Source organism: Chelonia mydas, chromosome 17 (assembly GCF_015237465.2).
Source record: "Chelonia mydas isolate rCheMyd1 chromosome 17, rCheMyd1.pri.v2, whole genome shotgun sequence".
In the NCBI taxonomy this organism is placed as follows: Eukaryota; Metazoa; Chordata; order Testudines; family Cheloniidae; genus Chelonia; species Chelonia mydas.
This window is the reverse complement of record NC_051257.2, coordinates 6,590,975-6,605,757: the sequence shown is the minus strand read 5'-3', so window position 1 is coordinate 6,605,757 and position 14,783 is coordinate 6,590,975. Positions and strand designations below refer to the sequence as shown.

At 41.4% G+C, this 14,783-nt stretch overlaps 1 protein-coding gene across 2 annotated transcripts in view; it reads right to left on the bottom strand.

Moving 5' to 3' along the window:
* The window catches only part of APPBP2 (amyloid beta precursor protein binding protein 2), a 43,789-nt gene extending 41,366 nt beyond the window's left edge, over positions 1-2,423 (bottom strand). The window contains exon 1 of one of the 2 annotated variants that reach the window (XM_037880339.2): positions 2,249-2,423. In XM_037880339.2, the coding sequence (XP_037736267.1) occupies positions 2,249-2,389 (141 nt within the window). In that variant the 5' untranslated portion in view covers positions 2,390-2,423. Of the gene's footprint in view, positions 1-2,135; positions 2,155-2,248 lie in introns of those variants that run through there. The other variant, XM_043531387.1, reaches the window with a different exon arrangement.
* Between the last annotated feature and the right edge of the window lie 12,360 nt (positions 2,424-14,783).

Here is a 14,783-nt window from a genome sequence, read left to right as displayed (position 1 = left end):
CCTACCCAAAATCACCCCCTACCCCAAAACCCAAAATGGTTATAATACAGTTTGGCTTCAGCCACAGTTCTGGCCAACGGTATCATAATCTGATTCAGCCACATTATTGGTTTGTATTGCAATAGTACCTAGGAGCACCAATCAACGACCCATTGTACTGGGTGCTCTGGAGACATGCAGTAAAAAGACAGTCATTGCTCCAAAGAATTTACAGTCTACGGCCTGATTTTACAAGAAGCTTCATGCACCCACCTCCCCACACACACTGAAATGAATGGGGCTCTGCATAAGTGCAGAGTTTCTTCTAGCATTTGAACCTAAATTAGACTACATCCACGGTTAAACCATACTTAAGGACATGACCAAAGACTCAAAGTGAAAAATACAGATGACAATACAAACTATTATGCAAGACATTCAACAAACAGTGTCATGTAGTTTTATTTAATCTACATGTGGAAATTACATAAATCAACATTTTATTTAGTGGGAATGCAAGCTCTACACATTTTCCAGATTCCTGAGATTCTAAATTTTCATTTTTGGTATATTCTTTAGCAAAAATATATTTTTAAAAGTGGATGCAAGTTGGGTCCCTGATTAGTGTGACAGAAAAACTATTCTTGAGGTCAGGTAACACTGGAACAAGGTTTGCACGTTCACTTCTTAGCCGCTCCCAACCAGGGCAACATACTTCTGTTCATGAGCATAAAGGGGAGACGAGAGAGAAGTCTCTCTTTATCCATCAGAGGGATTGGCTTGTTCCATAATGGAAAAAGAACAATCAAAGCGAATCAGATTCAACCTGAACACATAGTAAAAGAAGTCAGTTACCTATTAACCTCCCTTACAGATCAGGTTTCAAGGATTCAGGAATAAAGGCAGTGAATATAACAAAAAATAAAAAAAAATAAAAAAATCAATACTACCCCTAAAAGCGTCTGTTCCTTGTGCATCTTTACTGATTACTGAAATATACCCACTGCTTGTGAAAAAAAACCAAGAGAGACAGCTCCAGCAAATTCTGATTATCAGTGGTTACAGCTATTGGCAGTTTCAAAAACAAAACAAAAAAAATCAAAGCACTCCTTCAGGTTAGTCACAAAACAGTGTTAAATTAATAGCTCACCATAAATCACTGTCTACAGCCATACTATCTATGAGTGTATGCACGGGAGAGAGACTTTTCTGTATCCCTTAGCCTAACACATAATGCAGATGAATAATATCTAGCATATGTAAATTTCCTTGCCTGTTACCCTCTGATAGGAAATATTTTCCCCTCTCAAGTGATCATCCTTACCTCTGAATACTGCTACTCTAGGCTGACAGGAGGGTTGTTATCTGTCTCAAATATATTTCTGAAAAAATGTTTGTTTTCCCTTTAAAGCACTCTAGGTTTCTTTAAAAGCTTTCTGACCTGAGCATGAAAAGGCAATGCCCCACCTCAGGCCCCTACTAGAGGGCTCCAGAACCTCCTGCTCCCTAGGATGCTCATTTTGAAGACTTCTTTGATATGAAATGCCAGTCTAGTGGACATGGCCAGTGCAGTGAATACACCTTTTATACTGACTCTAGATTTAGAGGGAAGAAGAAGAGTCTCCCCCAATCCCCACAAATGACAAGACGGCGGTCAATGAATTAAGTGGTTTAAAGCAAGGTCCCAACCTTTTCACCTGGTGGCTGTTTCCCCAGCAGGTCAGTGGAGAAAGTATAAGGTGGAGACGTTTCTGGTCCCTCTACCCTGAGCATCATCTTACTCTTCTTCCCCCAGCCCCAACACACAAAAGGAAAGACCCCCCCCCCCGCCGCCGCCGCCTCGAAAAAACTAAGCTCGCCCTCCCAAGTCTCCCTGTCTAAAAATGAGGGGAGGCCTCCCTTCTCCCCCCCTTCCCCCCAAAATAGGGCTCACTCTTCCCCCATAATCCAGTGTCCTCCCCCCGAAATATTTGGGGTCACCCCCGCCCCATCACCACCCCCTACAGGAGATCCCCACCCAGCCAGCCCCTCGCTACCCCCCTCCCTGTCCGGCGGGGGAAGGAGAAGCAGCAGCAGCCCTCGGCCCTGACTGAACCTCAGACCCAGGAGCCCGCCCCCCCCGCGGCCCTAGCTGCGGCCGCCCCACGCTCCCCCACCTGAGGCTAGCCCCGGGGGGCAAACAGGGCCTGAGGCCCTCCCCTTGGAGGGGCCCACGAGCGGGCTGTCGGGGGCAGGGAGCGGATCTGCCCCAGGCCCCGGCCCCCCTCACCTTGTAGTACACGTCGAACTGGATGTTCTCGGGCAGCGAGCGGATGTCGCGGCGCCGGGCCCGCCCGTAACTATCCACCACGGCCGAGATCGCCGTGTTATAGAGCGTCTCCGGCACCCACTCCAGCTCCACCGCCGCCATCTTGGGTGTGCGGAGCCGCCGCCACCGCCGCCCCCTCCTCCCCCCCCCGCCCCACCCCGCACCCGGGGGGCTCCCACCGCCCAGCAGCGCCCGGACGCTCTCTGCCCGCGGGGGGCCAGGAGGATCCGGCGGCCGCAGCGGCGCCAGAGAGCGCGCACGGCGAGGGGGTGGGGAGCTGAGGCGGGAAGGCGCGGGGAGGGGGGTGATTTGCTCCTGCTGGGCCGCAGCCGGGGGGGAGGCGTCAGGGAGAAGGTCCGGGGAGGAGGGGCGGGAGAGAACGGGGGGGGAGGGCCGGCAGAGGGGCGCCCGGGGGAGGTGAAGGGGCGGAGAGGGAGGTGATGAAGCCAGGTGGGGGATGGGGTGTGGGTGAGGAGACGGTGTGAGGAGAGGGGAGGTGGGGTAGAAAGTGGGGAGGAGAAAGGGGGCATGGGGGGGAAGAGGTGCATTTCGGGCACGGAGGGGGAGGAAGGGGTGCATTTTGGTGAGGTGGAAGAGGGAGAGATGGTCGGGAAGAAAAGCTGGGAAGATGTGGGGCGAGGGGAACTTATGGAGATACAGCGGCCTAAAACTGGTGTCAGTGAGAGGAAAACTCGGCTCGTGTTGTGGAGAGAAGAAGCTGTGCATTAGTCACTGGTGCCATGCAATGCCCTGTCCCCACCAAATTGGCGGCTAAATTATTTTCCTGATTCATGTCGTGTTTGTGTCCAAAAAAACCCAGTGGGGGCTGTCCCTGCTATGAAGGGAGGTGCAGCCTAATAAAAGAAGGGGTGGATGGGGGGAGAGGGAGAGCATAAGAGCAAAAAGGTCCAGGGAGGTCTGTAAATATTCAGTAACTTCCTAACCTGGAAACGTAATTTTCTTTTTTTCAGTTATGAGCTAAAATGTGGATCCCAGCCTTGTCTTCACTAAGAGAAAGGGTGGGGTTTTTTTTTTACCATGTATTAATACGTGGTAAAATTCTAGTGTGGATGAGATTATTTGTAGTTTTAGCAGGTTGAGGTCACAAACACTAGGGAGAAGCAGGAGCTTAGTTTTACCTCAACCTACTAACGCGTTAAAACTACAACTGCCTTGTCCTTACTGGAATATTACATTGTGTAAATTACCATGTGTTAGCTAAAACAGGGTGAAATCTAGCTTTTTTCACCCTACCGTGGATGCAAACTTTAATTATGGAAATGACACTAGAGCTGAAGAAGAGTTCTGTGTGGTTCAAAAGCTTGTGTCTCTCTCACCAACAGAAGTTGGTCCAATAAAAGACGTTACCTCACCCATCTTGTCTCTCTACTGTCTTTACCCACTCTCCCATTTTTCTCCTTACCATGTTGTTTCAGAGTTATTTTCTCTAACTTGCCTTCTTGATAGGGCCTACTGATGCCATTAAGGATTGTGATAGCTAGTTCTCTGCTACAGTTCATAGACTCATAGACTGTAGGAACACAAGGAATATTAGGATCATCTAGTCTGAAAAAGAAGCCTCTTTGCAGCCCCCTACTCAAGCAGAATGCAGGCAGAAAGTAGGAATATGCACAGCAGACATTCTCAGAAATCTGCAGAGTGTAGGTCTCATACAGTGAATTATTATGGCTCAGGATTGATGGCAGCAATTAAATGCCATGAGTTAAACCATGACTTTGAGTTAGGGACTTCTGTATTGTAAATGTTTTTATTGCAAACATGGATAGATAAAAACACACATCTATAACTGTTTGGAAATGGTGTTTCAGCCTCGATCCAGGCTTAGTCCAACCTGCCATGGCCAATGTCGGATTGCTGCCAACAACATATTACTTTATCCTTCCTAAAAGTTCCAAGGGATTGGGCTTTCATCCGTTTCCAATAATCTTGTAGATGTCACTGTCAAAGGTGTTTGTTTTTCAAATATAGGTTGCGAGAGGATATTGTCCTTTTAGGATTTTTTCCCTTGACAGAGTATCAGTGACCATCATTTCTCTTCTCCTTTCCTTTTCTGTCTCTCAAAATGTTGGCTAGCATACTTCTGTTACTGTTCACTGATTCTGAGGCGTCGATAACAGGATACAGCCTCACTGGGTAAGAATGAGTTTCCCCTTAAGAATAAATGAATCAATGAAGGTATAATAGAATTATACAAAGGACCAGTACAATAAGTTTAATAATACTTATTACTTTATTCCTAATCTACTTTATTAATAGTCTTTTATATAACCTCAAAATACTGAAAAATTAATTAATCCTCATTAAAGCTCTCTGAGGTTATCCTATCCATTTCACAGATTAAGAGAAAGCAGTTGACGTGCCCAAAATTCATAGATTTCAAGGCTAGAGGGGAGCACTGATCATCTAGTCTGTCCTCCTGTACAACACAGGCCATAGAACTTCCCCAAAATAAAGATCGCACAATGAGTTAGTTGGTTTTTTACTATTTTAAATTTTACATTAATGGTTATTAACCTTGTTAAAAAGGCTCTCTGTGGATTTTCTGTACTTGTGTATTTCTCACTATTGGGAGAGATTTAATTTGAGAAATGTACAATATACATTTCTTAACTCTCTGGAAAATGTTGAATAGGCAGGAGTGTGGTTACTTCTAATAATGTTATCTAAGTCTGACTTTGAGCTTGTTTTCCTGGTCTCAATTTATTAGAATGCATTATGTTCCATCTCAATGAGTTGTGTTGTTTGAGATTTGTCACTTGGCCTTATTATGTCTGACAAATATGCCTGCTTTCTTCATTTAGCTGACTTTAATTATAGAAACTGGCTGACCTACTTTATTCACTGTAACTGTTCTGCACTGCTTACATACACTGCTTATCTGTTTTTATTTTTTGTAATAATCATCTACTCTTCTGGTTGCTAAAAAATAATTTACTCCTTTAAGCCATATTATTAATTTATAAGCAGAATGTGTACCATTCAATGACCTCTTTGATGCACTTCTATTGTATTAATAACAATTGTGCATGCCCAAGTTGCTAAAGTCAGAAGACATCTTTGGGTATGTCTACAGTACACAGACTATTCCGGCATATCATGTCACTTATGTAGGTACTTAGACTGTATTAAAGTCCCCCCTTAACCTTCTCTTTGTTAAGCAAAATAGATTTTAATCTTTGAATTTATCACTATAAGGCATGTTTTCTAATCCTTTAATCATTCTTGTGGCTCTTTTCTGAACCCTCTCCAATTTATCAACATTCTTTTTGAATTGTGGGCTCTAGAATGGGGCACAGTATTCCAGCAGAGGTCACATCATAACCTCTCTACCCCTACTTGATATTCCCTGTTTGTGCATCCCAGGATCGATTTGCTCTTTTGGCCACAGCATCACACTAGGAGCTCATATTCAACTACTATCCATGACAATTGCCAAATCTTTTTCAGAGTCACTGCTTCCTAGAATAGAGTCACCCCTCTTGTAAGCATGGCCAATGTTCTTTGTGCCTAGATGTATACATTTACATTTAGTGGTATTAAAATGCATATTATTAGGTTGCATCTAGATCTCTCTGAATAAGTGACCTGTCCTCTTTGTTATTTACCAGTCCCCCATTTTTTGTGTCATCTACAAACTTTATCAACTATGATTTTATGTTTTCTTCCAAGTCATTGATAAAAATGTTAACATGCATAGGGCCATGAACTCATCTTTGCGGGATCCCACTGGAAACACACTTGCTCTGTGACAATTCCCTATTTACAATTACTTTGAGACCTAGTAGCCAGTTTTTAATCCATTTAATGTGTGCCATGCTAATTTTATATCGTTCTAGTTTTTTAATCAAAATGTTGTGCAGTACCAAGTCAAATGCCCTGAAAAAGTCTAAGTATGTTATGTCAATACTATTACCTTTATCACCCAAACTTGGTCTATTAATATAATACAAGTTATAGGAGTCTCTGTAGATACATTGACATAATCCATAGTGTAGATACAGCCTACTCCAACCAAAGGGGTTTTTCCATTGGTACAGGAACACCACCTCACCGAACGATGGTAGCTACGTTGACAGAGGTATTCTTCCGTTTATATAGCTATGTCTACAGTGGGGGTTAGGTTGGCATAGCTGTGTCAGTCAGGGCTATACTTTTTCAGACTCAAGTCAATAGTTCTTCTGCCGTCACTTCAATGGGAGTACTGATCAGGCCTTTGACTGCAGCAAAGACCCATCTTGAGAAAGAGCCTTACTTGAATTTGTGGTATGGGATAGGAGAAAGAGTTCAATGACTTATATAGTCCCTGGTATTTTAAGTGTGTGTGTGTATATATATATATATATATATATAGATGTATAGGAAATAAAAACAAAGAACACTGTCATTTTATAACATCTTGTAAACAAACTTCCTTTTTTCTCTAATACTTTGTATTATTTAAAAATAACTTTTCATAATCCAAAGTACATGCCACATCTCATGTCTTCATTTACTTTTTCCATGTTTCAGTTTGGCCTTTGAAAAATCAGTGAAGAAACTAATCAGCCTAAAGTGAGGACAATGGAAATGTCATATAAGGAAATCAGATCACAACCTCCTGTTTATAGTGTATTCTGAGTGCAAATGAGACCTTGATTGCTACAATATCATCTAAAAGTTCCTCTTGGAATAAATTCAGACAGGGAGAGTCTATGGAGGAAATACAGAGGCATGAGTTCATGCTGATGTACTTTGATCCTGTTATTCCCATAGCCTAAAGTTTTCCAAAACTAAGCTTAGATCTCTAAAAAGTTATCACTTCTGGCTAACATTGGACTATTTAAATTCACTCCTTACATACTTGAAGGTTGGACAAGCTGGTGGAACTGTTAGGCTCAGGTTTCCTTTTCTACCTCAGCTGGTGTACATGGGGGGAAAAATCACTTTTGGCAATGTGGAGGAAGGTTTAATCAATGTAAACAAGTGAATTAATGTTCTACCACTTAGTACTTAAGCCTAGAAAGAAGAGGGGTGGACCTGCTTGAGTTTTTTTTTACCATGGCACTGAACTCAAAGTGATGGTTCCTGAAAAACTAATGCCACAAGTTATATTGATATAACAAATTATATCAATATAATTTTAGTTGCCACTTTATATATATATATATATATATATATATATATAATGTGTGTGTGTGTGTTTGTGAATAGAGATTTTTTTTGAGGATGTTTGTATGCATGTATGAAATAAATACTAAAGATCTATTATGAGGCTAGACATGAGTCTCATGGTTAGAGCAGCGAGCTAGTAGTCAAGACTCTTAGTTTCTTTTCTTAGTTCTGTCACTGACTAGTTCTGTGATCTTAGCTAAATCACTTAACTGTTCTGCCTCACTTTCTTCCACCTGTAAAATAAATCTAATATCTACATCACAGAGAGAAATGGGAGGCTTCTTTAACTCCCCCCATTTGGGAAGTATACTATAATTAGAATACCTATCATGGTCCCTAGAATACTTTAGGTCAAAAAGATAAATACTTCTAAGGCATTTTGAGATTCTTTGGTGAAAGGTGCTCTATAAGTACTTTGTCTGTTTTAGAGGGGGAAAAAAAGAATCCTGGATATTACAGATGGAAAAGTCCTCACCTAGTCCATCTCCTGACAAAACAATGTTGTTCCTTACATTCATTTTCTAAAGGTAAGATACTTGCATGAATCCAGTTGATATATTCATAAAGATGAGAGTATACCCATGTGTAATTGAAGCTTTTCATTAAAATACCAGTGAAAAGTGAGATTTCTCAAAAGGTTTAGATAATATTCTCCCATATTTGTATTTTCTCTGAAGCTTCTTAATCAAGATGAAGGCTTTAAGCTTTGGCATGATTGAGATGTTTGTTCACACTTCAGCAGTTGTGTTAAAATAGATATTTTAAATTATTGGATTAGCTTGCTAGGAAAAATGTAAAAATACTCGCATTTGTAACATAATTTGCTTATTTTGAAGCGGGAAGGAATTAATTTACATGCCAAACATAAGGATGAGCTCCATCTTCTTGATGTGGACATTATAGAAACCTTTAAAACAGTATTATGGGGAATTTGTTGGAAGTTCAAAATTGTAAGCTCTAACAGGAAATAATTAAGCTGTAGAGCAGCACTCTGGTGCGCTGGCTCCTGTAAAACTACACAAAGAAAAGGAGAGTATTTGTGTGAACATTCCTCTTGTCAGAAAAAGTTTTCTTCTTTATGCTGACATTATTCTTTGCTTGCTCCAACTCAGACAAGTAAATTTAATGCTTTGTAGGTTTCATCTATATTGGTCTTACAGTCAAGTTTGGGAAAGAATGTCAGCATAATAAGAGAAGAGTGCATTGATCCTAGGGCATATAGAACGTTCTAGAGTGGAGAAGAGAATCTAAACTGCTGTCTTTCTGTAGTCTGGCCATCTGGACATCTTGTATCTCTTTAGGAATAATTTTTAAGTAGTAAGATGAAAACAGTTAAATCATTTTACTCTCAAATTTCTTGTGACATTTTCTCTATCTGTATATAGCAATTAGATACAAGGAAGCTGTATGTGACCCTGTATCTTGTGTTTATTTAAAATAGTGAATTACTGCAGGTATTTGGTGCAGTGTTCAACTGCCAGGACCAGGATGGAAACATCTTATCAAACAAACAAGTAGTACAAACTTCCCCATACTAATTGGTCAGTATACTTCATCTTTACCCTGACAGGAAAGTGTTGCAAGGGGGAGATAAGTTTCCATGCCTTTCCAATCCTTAGCTTCTCTGAGGAAGATCAACAATAGGGAGGGATGCTGTTTGTGGAGGTAATTGTAATTAAAGGTATGCCTATAGTGCAGTTTAAGGTGTAATTGTGGGGCCGGTAGGCATATCTGCTCAAGGTTTAATCTAGCTAGTGTGGATAACAATGGCAATGAAGATGCTGTGGCACAGGCTTCAGTGGGAGCTAGCTGCCCCACTTCAGGTCTGCCAGGGACCCTGGGAATGTACTCGAGTTGCTATTTATGATGGGGTGGGTCTGTGTTGCTGCATCTTCACGGCTATTGTTATCCATGTTAGCTAGATTAAAGCTACCGTAGGTGTGCTTACCATGCTACAATTACTCCTCAATTTGCAGTGTAGGTGTACCCATAGATACTTGCCCACTAGCAATTCTACTGAGACTGCCAACTCACTTCACTTAGGCCACCTAGCAACAATGAGAGGTTAAATAACCTCTGGCCACTATCAACCTGGCTGGGTTTAACATTTGCACTTCACGTTGTCAAAGCATCAATTGCTAATTAGCTAACTTGAACACCAGTTTTCTAGAGGTGAAAGGCTCCATCTCCCATTGCAAAACCCCTAAGGCATCCAGTCCCTCATTATTTTTAAATTAGTAACAATGCAAACTCAAAATGTTAATATCCTCCCTCTCTCTCTATAACTAGAGATGTAATGATTTGAATTAGAGTTGAGTATATTGCATACCACTTACCATATATAATGTGGAGGGCTTGGAAAATATTTAACCGAAGAGAAGGGGGCTGAATTTATTTACCAAGGACAATTACTCCTTGAATATGGGAAGGGACTGGCAACACATACAAGCATTCACACCTTTGGAACATTCCTGAGTCCCCTTTTTTAATGGGTTCATTTGGGTTGGGTTTGGCTGGGACTAGAAGAGCGCCTAGCTCTCTGTTGGCTTTGCCTCTTCTGTGGTCTCCCTCCTCAGTGGGCTCTTCATCACTGTGCAGTTCTGGAGTGCCATCATCCAGAAATCACAAAGGGTCCACTGCTACTCACAGATTGGTGGTAGGGTTCCCGCTCAGAATGGCATTTAGCTCTGTGTAGTAGCAGTAGCTCTGGGGAGCAGCTCCAGACCTTTTTGTTGCCCTCCTTTTGGTAGGACTGTTGCAGTTCCTTCTCCTTTGCCCACTATTGGAACTCATCCCTGCTGTACCCCAGCTTCTGCATCTCCCTGGCACTGTTCAAATAAACATCTTACTCTTGTGGGAATTTAGCAGCTGTGCTTGCACTGCTCCTTTCCCCCATTAACTGAGGAAATCCAGGATTTCTTTCCTGGAACAGGCAGAAGCAAAAGGTTTTGCTGCAGTTTTAGCTTTAGCTTTACATGGAGTCTTACCTGTGTGCTTGCAAAGATGGGTTAGCAGGAAGAAAGGCATTTCCAAAACATGCTGGGGATTTAAAAGTGTATGTATATAGCTTCTGGTTGCTGTGACCCCTAGGTAGAGGAGTTCAAAAATTTGACAAAGGTGGTTACTGCTGTGGGGACAGTGGCATTGGGATTGTTGCTGGAGGGCTGTTTGTTGGAGTACAGCTCACGGAGTGTCCACACAGGCATTGTGCTGGTAGAGAACTTATGCTGCTGGCAGAAGTATAGGGTTTTATCAAAACTGAAGGTGGATGCATGCTGACAGAAGGCAAGTTTTACCAGAAAACTTTATAGGGTAAACCAGGCTTGAGCTGCTAAAACAATAGTGCTCCACATTACCTGACCACAAAATGTCAGAGCACACCTTAGGCCTTGTCTAAACACCAATGTTGCACTGGTTTAATTTAAATCTATTTTTTAAACCAGTGTACTTTAACTGATGCAAACCCCTGTGCAGAAACTAGCCCTGCCTTCATTTATGTCTGTGTACACTGTGGCAATGTAGCTGCATAGCTACGGTGCCATAACTATAGCATAACCCCGTAGTGTAGATGCAACCTACAATGATGGAAGGGGTTTTTCCATTGTTGTAGGAACACCACCTCCTCAGGTGCCGGAGCTAGGTTGACGGAAGCATTCTTCCTTCAATCTAACTGTGTCTACACCGGAGGTTAGGTCAGTATAGCTATGGTACTTAGGAGTGAGGGTTTTCCACAGTCTCTGAGTGCTGTAGGTACCCTGGCCTAAGTTTTAAGCATAGACCAGGGCTAGGAAAAAGGGTGTACTTTTAACATGTATTAGCTAACATCTCCCTACGGGGAGCCTAGGGTTTTCCTCAACCAGCTAGCAAGTTAAAACTACAATTGCCTTGGCTACACTGGGATTTTAACTAATGTGCTAAAAATACACCTTTTTTTCCTTAGTGAAGACAAGGCCACTCTTATTTCGGGTTGAGTGACTTATTTGAGTTTAGTTTAAACTTGCTTCAATTGACTTAAAACCAAAATAAAACATGTTTAAACTGGAATAAAACCAAATGCTTGTCTGCGTGAGACGTTATAACAGTTTAATTTATGATGGGATTTTAAATAAACTGAGTTAAATCAGAATAAAAGGCAATATTAATGCTCTTATTTCAGTTTAAAATAGGCTTATTTTGATTTTACTTAAATATGTAAGGAATTCGTTTAAACTAAACCGCAATCAGCCAGTCTTAAACAAAAATAACAGTCTACACAAGCGATTGTGTCAGTTTAACTATCTTGGTTTAAATACCAATTTTAGTTAAACTGGTGCAGCTTTTTCCTACAGATGAGCCCGTACTGTTGACCAAAAAAACCCCAAACCAACCCTCCAGCTACTTTAGCTGTAAGGGGTTATATGTATGAAATTTCTCTGCTCTTTTCCTGTTGATTTTAACTAAGAGCAGTGGGTTTTAGGAAAAGCAAATATATACATATGGGCATATATTGCACATAGAAATAGTTAATTACACTTGATGTATGCAAACTATTTGGGTCTTGAAGTGTGGGGCTGAGGTAATAAGTCTTCATGAAACCAACATCTTTCTCTACACCCTTTGTATACAGGCTTATGTCACTGCAAGATTACTGTATCTGGTTGGGTTGAACTGAGCTTTTTTGAAGTCTATAAGAATACAAGAACAAATTACCAAATAGGAATGTACTTTAGCATGCTGCATAATCAACAGCAGCTCCACACCCAAGATATTTTAAAGCATTTGTTTTGGGATTTTTTGTGTGTCCAATTACAAATTTGGGGTGTGGCTGTTATACAACAAAAAAACACCCACTCTGCTCTAATTTGGTAAAATGATCTGTATGAGATAAATGCTTTGATTATAAAATATTTAATAAATATTTCCAGTCACCAGACATAAATCAATTTGGCCTGCATGCAACATCACCAACAAATTATGAAATGTTGGATTCCATTTGGAAGTACAAATGACATCTCATCAGGATGAAAAGGGGGAAAAAGGAACATCTTGGAATTCGTAAACCACTGGTTCTTTTAATCATCATAATGAATTAGATATTCCCCTTGACTTTTCCCTCTTTTGGTGAGCTTCACAAATATCAGAATAACCTGTATGCATATACAGAGACCGCAGGAATGGGAGTTAGTCTGCTTGGTTCTAATTCATGGTTTAAATCTAGCAACAGGAATTGGGATTTGCTGTGATCTACAACCTGTACAATTCATCCATTTGACTTCAGGGAGGATTATACTGTGCAGAATCAGAGCAAGATTTGTCCCAATAAATATTGGAAGAACCTTTCAATAGTAGTTGGGGAAAACAACCTAACTAGTTTTAAGAGGGAGCCTGATACATTTATGAATGATTTTATATGATGGGTTGTCTGATAGCAGGGGACTGGACTCAATGACCTGGGAGGTCCTTTCCAGTCCTATGATCTTATTCCTGGCTCTGTGTGCCCATGATGTGCTCCCTCAAGGCAAGGGACCTTGTCTTAAGTGTTTTAGAAAGCATAATTTGACTTAATGAAAATCTGTGTTTAATAACAATTGCTGTGCCTACACATCTGTGAAATGGTAATACTTCCTTATCATATTTCTTAGCAGTGTTGTGAGACTTTAATAGTTCCTTGGATGAAACAGACACCAGGGTATTATTATTCTGTAACTTACTTTCACTCACTTCAAGTGGGCAGTACTGTTTTCTGGCTACACCCTGATAATAATTGGCTCTGTTCACCCACTGATGGACACTGATATCAATAGTGATTGGTTTATAGATGTTTACAGTGCCAATTATCCTCTTAGCAATTGTTTGGTTTGCATTTGTCTCTTAGCAAAAAAGGAGATAAAGTGATCTTGTTTTTCTGGATTGTAGAAAGCTTCTTGGGGGATGCTGTGTCTGTCTTATTTAATTTCATAAATAATATTTTAACCACTGTGGTAAAAGAGGTGTCTTAATGTGGCCGATTTACCTATGAAGAAGTCTTCTCTGCTGGTTCAAGCAGAGAGGTGAGAGAGGCAGGACTTCTGGGTTCTGTACCTGCTTCTTGTAGCGACTTGCTGCATGATCTTCTGCAAAGAATGTAGTGTCTCTGTGTATGTGTACCCAGCCGTAATATACTGTAGGGATATTTATCTCCCAAGATCATTCTGATTTATTAATGCTTGTAACATGTTTTAAGATCTTCAGGTACTATAGAAGTTAAAAGTAACATTGATATATTGGGGATATCATTGATATTGAGGAAAAAGAAAAGGAGTACTAGTGGCACCTTAGAGACTAACCAATTTATTTGAGCATAAGCTTTTGTGAGCTACAGCTCACTTCATCGGATGCATCCGATGAAGTGAACTGTAGCTCACGAAAGCTTATGCTCAAATAAATTGGTTAGTCTCTAAGGTGCCACTAGTACTCCTTTTCTTTTTGCGAATACAGACTAACACGGCTGCTACTCTGAAACCTATTGATATTGAGGGTATATCAAATGGGCATGAATCAGTATTTCCCACTTTGAGATGCCACCAGCTTTCCTCATTTGAAAGAAGAGTCCAAACTACTTCCATCTATTTTAGTGATGGTTAAATGATTAATTCAACAATGTTTTTAACCCTCTTGGAGCTTTTAGGCGGAAGGTGCTATAGGAATACAAAGTGAAGTATAAATATAATGTACCTGGAACAATTTTGTTTTAAATAAAACTCTTTCTGGCAGTGAGCATATCTTGTTCTGTTATAGAACCCAGGATCCAGCCCTAGCAGTTCTGTCTGCCACTGAGGACCCTATTCCATGGGCCCTGTAGGAGCTACTGCAAAAGATGCCTATGGCAAAGGGTACGTTTCAGGACTTGGACTTGGTAGCTGGCATCCTGTTGAATAAAGCTGTGCTCCCTCCTTGTAAAGTGCCTGTACGTTTATGGTGCTATAGCAATCTTCAGTAAAATTAAAACGGAAGTCTTAATAGAGAACTAGGGTGATCAGATGTCCCAATTTTATAGGGACAATCCCAATCTTTGAGGTTTTGTCTTGTATAGGTGCCTATTCCCCCCCCCGATTTTTCATACTTGCTAACTGGTCAGTGGTCACCCTATAGAGAAGCCTCTGAAGTGGACCTAGGACCAGCAGAAGTTTTTAACGCACAGCAGGCAATGGCCTAAGTCCCTCGCTGCCCGCGGCTGCAGGGGGCACTCTTCTGGTTACGACGCTGAGCTCTGCAGGGGGTGGTTGCAAGGCCTGCGTCGGGGACTGGCGCAGGGGGCGCTGTTTCGAACGGTGGAGCTGGAGGTACAGTTAGCCCTGGCGTGCGG